General features: G+C 36.2%; 1 protein-coding gene across 1 annotated transcript; it reads right to left on the bottom strand.

Moving 5' to 3' along the window:
* Positions 1-6,267: 6,267 nt before the first annotated feature.
* Positions 6,268-7,530, bottom strand: LOC110691299 (tetraketide alpha-pyrone reductase 2-like). The gene is made up of 3 exons (XM_021868220.1): positions 7,304-7,530; positions 6,525-6,704; positions 6,268-6,409 (listed from the first exon to the last, which is right to left on the bottom strand). The coding sequence occupies exons 1-3, from the start codon at positions 7,528-7,530 to the stop codon at positions 6,268-6,270; spliced, it is 549 nt and encodes a 182-aa protein (XP_021723912.1).
* Between the last annotated feature and the right edge of the window lie 2,079 nt (positions 7,531-9,609).

Here is a 9,609-nt window from a genome sequence, read left to right as displayed (position 1 = left end):
GGTAATAAGAACTAAGGATCAATATATATTATGCCTTGCATTAAAATTGGATAAGGCTAATTAATTACAATGGTTGAAAATCGTAGTAGTATTATGGGTTTTGATTCCATTTCAAATGTGTTGTTCACAAAAATCGTCGGGGTGCAAAAGGTTGGCTTTACTATATATGTCTCTTTGATTGTTTTTGCTATTAATTTTGTGTTGTGTGGTAGTATTCATTTCATCAAAATTTGAGCATTTTTGTTCTAAAAAATAAAAATAAAAAGTGTCTGTGTAATTGTCTATTTTCATTATATTGCCTCTGCCTATAAAGTTTTTTTCTAATTTGACAGTGAGGTTCATAAAAGTCAAAACAGGAGGATTTTTTTAGAGACAGGGAATAGGTTTTAGAAATGATTTTTCTCTTCAATGGAAAACACTCCTTACAGTTTACAAATAATGTCTTCCTAAGTTTGGGCATGCATATATTAAGAGTAAAGAATATGGTAAAATAGTTTTTTGATAGATAGTGTATGTGTGAAAAAATTTGTTTTCGGATAAATGTGTTAGTGAAAAACCCTACATCCCATAGATAAGATGAGTTTTCCATTTAAGGTGACTGAATAATTAATTGAGGACAACACAAGATAATTATTTTTTTTGTTTTTTGTTTTTTTTTTTTTTTTTTTTTTTTGAAAGAAACAAGACAATTATTAAGAACAAAATAAGTAATAGGGTGTGAATCGTGGGATTTATTTTCACATATACTTGTAACATTTTACATACATTTATAAAATTTTCTTTACAATTAGGAAAATAATCGACACATAAAGCATGTGCAGACTGCAGATTATTTCTGTTTGTGCACGACTTGATTTTATTTATTCATTAATACAAGTTTATCTCCATGATAAACAAAAATCGTTTATCTAATGACATTTTTTTAAATAAATCAACAACTTTTTATTAAATGTAGCTCATTGATGTTGATTTATTTATGAAAATGCCATACTGGTTGGGATTTCATGTTGATTTATTTACAAAAATATCCGTAGATAAACGCATTTGTTTATCACAAAGATAAACTGGGGCTCCCTCATTTATTTTGGTATGTTTTGAGTTCATACAAAATTCACCATGAAACTATTTCCTTACTTGGAAGAGCATCATATCGATCTTAGCATTGCACTATAGCATATTAGCATTTGATGCCATGCTAAATTGCTAGTGCTTGATGACATAAACTACATTACATCAATCCTACAGGAAGTAAAAAAACCAGACAAATAAAAGGCGCGCTAGCTAATGGTAAATTTGTATCCTATCTCTTTAAAGACTCGGATAATAGAGAACCACGAACATCGAAATTAGGGATTGTACTAAGAGCAGAGCCAGTTACAGTTTATCATCAAACATCATCGAACGAAAGAAATCAAATGATCGATCACAATCGGCTACATGTATAAAAGAGGCATCTTGAATCCCATCATCTTGGACCACTGATTTCTAAATTTTGATAACAAGTTAAGCTAAGAGGCCGATGACAACATGCCTTCGTCTTCGAAGCTTTTGATGCAATCATCAAACATTTCAGGGATACTTTTGAAACTTTGTAACCCCAACTGCAGAATCTTAGTAGCATACTAGCATCTATGCTATGCTGATTTCTGTCCCCTTCGTTGTTATTAGGCCTATGTAACACACAATGTAAACAAAATTAGCACAAATTTACGTAGTACGTTTATATAACAATGAAAGTATACGAAGTATATCATAATACAATATAAACAAGGTTTTTAAGAAATTATATCATACTTGGTTTCAAACGGGTACATGGGATACTTAGCCCTAAGCCCTGCCAAGACGTCGGACCAATGAGCTACCGAGCTTGAACAGATATATCTGCCTGATGCTTTGCTTTCCTCCATAGCTAATATATGAGCTGCTGCTAAATCTTCTACATGAACAAATCCGCAATAACCATTTGGATATGCGCCTTTTGCACCTAATAATATAATGCTCAAAAAAATAATTAATTATCAACTAGTATAACTATTATAAGCTCACTACTATATATATAATGTGAATTCTACAGTAATGGATAAAAGATACTAACCTTTGATTAGATCAAGTACATATTTGAGCGAGCTCATTACTACGGAGCAAGCAAGGGACCAATTAGAGTACATTCATTGGGGGAGGCGGGGTAGGTCCGAGCCAACCTCCGCCGCTAAATCAGTCTCCATATTAGTACTCTCCTCCATCACCTCACATGCCTCCTGCCTGCTCCTTTTACCCACCCCTTCAAAAGTCTCTCTTAACAGATCATCCTTTGCAAGAGGGCGTTTGTGGGATGTTTGAGAGTTCGAACTCGGCTTACTCCCAGTGGGGATGCGACCCTTTTTCCTCCCTCCACGACCCTCCTCACTTGTTGTACAACCAATGGAAAAAGGTTTTACAGGCCGGGGATATATGTTCATGAGCAGGTATTCCAACATTCGGCACCACTGAGGATACTTGTTCACTATTACCATTCTTCAAAGACTCGACATTCAGGTCTGCAATAGTGGTAGAGACAAGAGTAGTAGCAGCATTATCCAAAATCACAGGCGAGTTAGTTTAGGGATGCACCATCAGGGCATTCGACTCTTTACTCGCCTGGTTCTCTTGGACAACATCTTCGGGTTGCTTAGTTACAAAAACTAAACGTTTAGCAAAAAGCAAAGAACCAATTTCCTCTTTCTCTTTTGTAATACCCTTTTTATGTTGCTTCTAAGTTCGTACTCCACCCCAGTTTCTCTTATTTATCCTCCTCGGAAACAACAAGGCAATCACTTTCAGAGTGACCCATGATACCACATGCGTAGCAAAAGAATGGTAAGCGTTCATATGTAAAGTCAACTCGAAGATCGTTGCCCCTTCGATCTTTTATTTTCTGGAATCACCTCAAAGGTCGAGTTATGTCTAGCATGATTTTAGCTCTTCGAAAACGTCCAACCCCCAATATATCTTGCTCCAATTCCAGAATTTCACCTATACCCTCCACCAGTTTCCTAACATGTGCATCGGTCCCCTTCCTAACATGTGCATCGGTCCTACTTATTGAATGGGAGATTTTTTATTCGAACCCAAAAGTGGGATTGATTGAGAATTACCTCGTGTGGCTGCTCATTCCCATCACTTTCTTTCAGCACTACAAGCATGTTATCAAAGCACCACGACCTTCCTTTCAAGACCTTCTCCATATCCTTCCAATGGAAAAATTGTAAAGCATATAAATTGGGGCCAAGAACCCTAATCGCAACACCATTGGTAGGAGCCCAGACATTCGTTATAGTTTTCTTGAAAGCATCGCGTAAGGAGTTTGCCGATTAGCATAAGCGACAGATTTTTCTCCTCATCGCTAGGGTTTATTTCTCCAAAATCGATTGCTGTATTTTCCTCCTCATAAATCCGGAGGTTAGAACACATAGTCGCAATTTCATCCACATTGCACAAGAAATCAAGAAAGTAAACAAAGAAATTGAAAATCACCGGAGACCGGTGGAGCTCTATCCACGGATATAGAGAGTACTTTTTTCGAGTGAGGAAACCCTTTCTTTCGAGGGAGAATTAATATTAACTTAAATTACTTGAGCTGAACATTGAAATTTTTTTGTTTGGAAAGGAATCCATTTTAACATAGCCTAAAATAAAGCATATGAGTTTGTTTGATTTGGCGTGGTTTATCGAACTTCCAAACAATAATTTTTTTATACTTTTTGAACATCCAATGCATGCAAGTGGAAGTGAAACACATAAACAAAAACACCAATGACAGGATCCAAAAGAGTGATCACGCAAACCATCAAATGGTTTTGTAGGCATATGCCAGCAGAAAAAAGGCAAGCTTCATGCCGATGTTTAATATAAATTCTTGTTTTTACATTTCGATGATGACCCATGTGTAACTATGCAAAATATTCGCAAACACACCACAAATAAAAAGAGGAGTTCTCAGCCTATAAATTTGAGTCAAGTAAATTTAATAAAACACGTTGATATTAAATTATATTTTAGATGATATTATCATGATATCAAAATACTTATTTAGTAGTACCAACGAATGAAAAATGTTTTTTAGTATCGATATAATTCCTTGTTTTTATTTAGATGATACCATTTAAATACAATGTAATACCAACGTCGTATTATTAAAGTCATTCATGACTTAAATTATTATAGGTAGAATTCCTCAAATAAAAACTATACTTTGCACAAAAGTTTGATAGGCATAAGAAACTATGCCAAGAATGACTTATTTAGTGAAAGCTTTATATTTTTGCAAAAACTAAATGATATAGAGTAGATTTTGTTTTGGCATCTTGGGTATAGCTGCAATTCAACACAGGAGTTATAAATTCAACGTTAGGAAAAGGTTAAAGGTTCTCTCTAATAATAACCATGCAATAAGAAAAATTAACAACAAAAGTTCCAACTATGGCCGGTCTTCTTTAAAAAGTCCAACCTTTCAAATAACGAAGGACAGTCCCAACTATTGTACATATTTTCTTCCAATAGTCCGTAACCTTTAACTTAACCGGTTAAATGAACTACGTGGCGTTGTTTCATAGGTGTTTTTTTTTTTTTTTTCTTTTTCTCTGCTGCTCCTCCGTCCTCTCTAAGCTTTCTAATCAACCTCTTGCTAGAACAACCGCCTGCAGCAGCTACCCCACCACAAAATCACCACCTTCTAACCTACCAGAATCACAAAAGCACCAACCCAAGCCACCCCCATAAATCCACCAAGTCAGGCCACCCATACGAGCCACACCACAAAACCACCAATCGACGCACACCGGGAAGACATGAAGCCACCATCGTGCCGTCTAGCCCATCCTCATCCCAAAATTACCACCTACCAACCCACCCACACTACAAAACCATAAATCCCACCAATATACTACGCCACTTATGCAAAAATCAAAAGCTCTTACCATCCAAAATCAGGGATAATACCAGCAGCTTTGGAGGAGAATCGTGGCTGCGGCTCGGGCTTCACGGTGAGAGAGCTTGAGGGATTAGGGTGAGATGGATCAGGTCCGAGAATCGCCACCATTGTAGCGTGCTATAACTGAGTGAACTCAGATGTCATTAGAGGAGATAAATGGAGGTAGAAGAAGAATGATGGTGGTGACAATTGAGGTGGTGAACTGGTGGTTGAAGTGTGGAGGGTGGAGACTAGGAGCAGTTGTGGTGGTTATGTCGTGAAAGGAGAGAGATTGAGAATAAATTATTATAATTAAAATATATTACCGGTTTAACGGGTAACAAGTTATAATGGATTGTTTTGAGAAAAAATTGTTATAGTTGAGACTGCCCTTAGTTATTTGAAAGATGAGACCTTTTAAAGAAGACCGGATATAGTAGGGATTTTTGCTGTGAATTTTTCCAATGCAATGTTCTATAAAAGGGCACTCTTCTAGTCTTATGCTACTTTTATTAGTTGTTACGTAATACTAATTGATAGCTTAAAATATATAAGGTGCTTGCCATTAGTAATTGATACTCGTATCCGAGTACCATCTCAATTTAAGTCCATTTTAGTACCTTAAATTACCCAAGGTGCTTATTGCCAAACACTAATAATTATTTAACATGCCTTAAAATTTCAGCACCTTATCATTTAGGATCAGATTACTAAAATGAGTTGTTTCAAAAAAAAAATAAAATAAAATAAAAGATGACTAAAATGAGTTGTCAAATAGAGGCATTATGTACAATCCTTAAGATCAATAGAACTGCATTTCTTCCTATTTGTGGACGTAATTAACGCATCATTAGTGAATCACGTAAAATCTATGTTCTTGTTTGTTGATTTTTGATAATCTTTCTTGCATTTGTTATAACACGTGAATTATGCTACGCTCAGAAATATAGATTTGAGTCCTATGCATGGAATAGACGATGAGCTGTTGGCAATGTATCACAACACAACTTATAAGAAGGGAGTATATTCTTTTGCTCCTTTTACCTTTCTGTTTTCTTTGTAAGTCATTAGCAATTCAAGTTTATCGACGTCTTGGAAGTTGGAATGAAACATCATCGTCCAAGATACTACCTCAAACTGATTTAAGTCATGTAACTCAATGATACTGTCGCCTTCTCTTGCAACTCAATGATCTTATTATCAAGAATTTAATCCTTCTACTAAGAAAAATAAGCAAACTAAATCTGAATTGGGGAACCAATTTGTTGACATCATGACATTATTAAAATTGACTGGAAAAGAACAAAGAATAATACACCTTACAAAAATCCTTTGTCTTGGAAGCTCTGGATGCAATCGTCGAACATTTGTGGAATACTTTTGAAACCAGGGAATCCTAGCTGCATAATCTTGCTAGTGTCCATGCTATGTGGGAAATCATTTCCTTCAGTACTGCCTTGCCTAAGATACCATTAAAACAATGTTATCATGAAAGATATATATGTAAAATTCTTAGAGTTGCAAATGCCATATAATTTGGGTCCTTTGTGAAAGTCCTTGCAACAATTAAACTTACTTGCTTTCAAATGGATACATTGGATACTTATCCTTGAGCATCTTCATGATATCTGACCAGTGAGCAAACGCGCTCGAGCATATTAACCTTCCTGATGCTTTGGTTTCCTCCATTGCTAATATATGTGCAGCGATTACATCATCTATGTGAACAAATCCTATAACCTGTTTTGGATATCTCCTAGAGCACCGAGTTCAAATTAAAAAGCCACAACATTTACAGGTCAGGTTGGCTATAAGTTGCATTAATCCAGTGAAATCATCGTATTTGTACAATTTCTAATTGACGATGTGACAAGAAGGTGTTTCTCAAGCAGCACAATCCAGTTTGCAAATTCATTCTGGAGTTTTTCTTTGGTGTTTAGTAAGGCTATCCTCCAAACATCACCATACTGGTCACCAAAAAGATTAGTATCACAGTCCATATCTAATGAACTAGCTGCTCATAATAATGCATTTCGCTTATTAGTTAACAGTCATGACACAGCTGATATTATAAATAGAACCTAGATACAGAACAACAGGAAAGTTTCTTTCTTGCAGTATGTAATGGATGAAACCTGTTAAGATCATTCATGAGAATTTCAGTCTATTTTGATAATTCCTCTTTTTTCTCTTTTCTTTTTTTTTTTCTTTTCTTTTCTTTTTTTGCACATTACTTCAGTTCAATAGATTTTCATGAGTAGATAGTAGCCTAGTATGTCTAAAAAGTATAAATGCATCAGTACATTTTTGTTATGGGCTTTTGGTTTTATAATATGTTCTGGTGAAGAGAGAATTGAAATTTCACCTTTAGTAAGTGACAATATGAGTTCCAGTGTGCTTGTAGGCTGTGAAGTTAGCAACGGACCAACCACGAATGATGGATTCACCGCCACTAGATCAAGACCACTCTCTTTAGCTACTTCCCATGCCGCCTTTTCTCCTAATGTTTTTGCATATGCATACCACAGCTGCATCCAGTAGCAGAAACAGTATACTTTAACTAGATCACTGATTAAAGACATGTTCTTACTAGAAATATATAGATTACGTCTCCTAATACATAAAACATCAGACCAAAAATCAATTAAAATGGATAAAATAACGCAACAAATAGGCAAAAAAACTAATCCAGGTTAATTGATTTAATAATAAACTTAAAATCTGTAGTGTAAGTGGGGTTGGTAGGAGAGAGAAATAATAAAATAATAGTAGGTTCTTATCAAACCAAATATGAAAACGTTGCAATTATTATGAAACAGATGTAAAAGGAAAATATTGTGATTATTACAAATCGGAGGGAGCATTAATTTATGTCCCTATATACACATAAATAAATATATCTTTAAATAAGCACAAAAAAGGATTAAAAAAAAATATGTAGGTTGAAAAAAAAGAATAGAGCGGAATAACCTTAACAATTCTAAGACAATGGAGAATTGTTCTGTTTAAATCCTCTTTTTTTTATTAACATTATATTTTAAAGTAGCAATTCAGTGTAATGCCCAGCCCACACACTATAAATATTATTGTAATTGGGTGTACACAAAAGTTTTTGAACTATATTAATTACCCGTATAAACTTATCCCATTGTCTATATACATTGAAATCATATCTGATATATTTAAAGTTACCCCAAATTGGCTAAAAGTTACCCTAAAATAATTTGATGTATAATAATTGTCCTCACACTATTCATAAGTGTTTTTTCATACTTTTTAAAAGAAAATAGAGATTTTTGAATAGAGTTACATATGATTTACATATTTATTTTAAACCGGTCTTATTTAAAGTTTGTGATGATGATTTTTTTTTTATCTTAACTTGGATAACTGTATGAAAGTTGTTTCGGGGTTTTTTGATGTCCTGCGGGAGAGTTACAAATCCAAGACTGACTTCTGGATGCCTGTACCTGCAAAATAACGGAGACTCCTGTTGGTGGAAGCTCCGCCTCCGACGATCAAGTTAGAACGTGTATGAGGAGTTTAAGTGCGGAAATTAAAGTCTCTCTTGGGGTCCAAGAGAGGATCTGCAATGTGAATTGCTCAGTTTTGGGGTGTCAGGTGTCTGACTAGTTCTCTGCTTTGAGAGTAAGAGTAGGTGTGAGAGTCAATCAGGGTTGATATGAAGCTCTCTGAATGTGTTTGGATATTTCTGAATAGGTGTTTCTTTGGGGAAACACCTTATTTATAGTCTAAAAGACTGTGCCCAATACTAGGTTTCTGGGAAACACCTTTTTTTTTTGTTTTTACCCTGACCCTTGGAATTCACCCCCCTATAAATAGGGGATGTCCAAATCATTTCAAATGATTACCGAACTTTTCAGACAATCAAAAACAGGACGCCTGCTCCGTCTTAAGAAGATATTCTACTGATTCCCTTGGACGACTGCTAACTGACCGACTACTTTTTAACTGCCGACTGTTTTACTGGCCGCTTGATTTTTCAACCTTCCAGAGTTGAACGATTTCCAGAGTTTTTCTAAAGGTAACCGACTGTTCCCTTTACTCTTCTTTTCTTTTATTATTTTTCGAAAATGGTATCCCAAAAGCACCCGGCACGACCTAGGTTAGTGATCAGCCGGTCACCGGGAACGGCTGAATCTAGAACTAGGAGTGCCGACTGCCCCTTGCTGGACCACCCTTTGCGAACTAAGAGTCCGACTGTCTCTGTGTCTGTGTAGGACACCATGGCTAGAACCAAGAGAACGGCAAGAGTATCAAATTCAGACGGCTCTTCATATTATGTCCCTTTAAGTGAGGTTTCGGACGTACCGCCTGGTGCACCCAACACCCCAAGGGACTCAATCTTAAGAGTTTGATGAGGGGGCTGAGGATGCGCCCCTCACTATTGACTTATCAGAACAGGCGACGGGTGTGCCTGTTTGCTTTCGTGACTCAGAGACGAGCACTTTCAGTCGGCACTCGGCCGACTCCGAGGAGAAGCACTCTCGGCTTCGCAAAGCGAGAGAGAGTGTTGCTGTAGAGAGAGGAGGCGGCTAGGCTGGTTTGAGATTTCCTCTACATCCGGCTGTAGAGAGGATTTTGGACTGTTACCAACTTGGCCTATGGCAGTTGGCCCCAAATTCCTGGTTCAATATTCT

The sequence above is a fragment of the Chenopodium quinoa genome, unplaced genomic scaffold (genome assembly GCF_001683475.1).
Source record: "Chenopodium quinoa cultivar QQ74 unplaced genomic scaffold, ASM168347v1, whole genome shotgun sequence".
NCBI lineage: Eukaryota > Viridiplantae > Streptophyta > Magnoliopsida > Caryophyllales > Amaranthaceae > Chenopodium > Chenopodium quinoa.
This window is presented reverse-complemented; position numbering and strand designations above follow the sequence as displayed.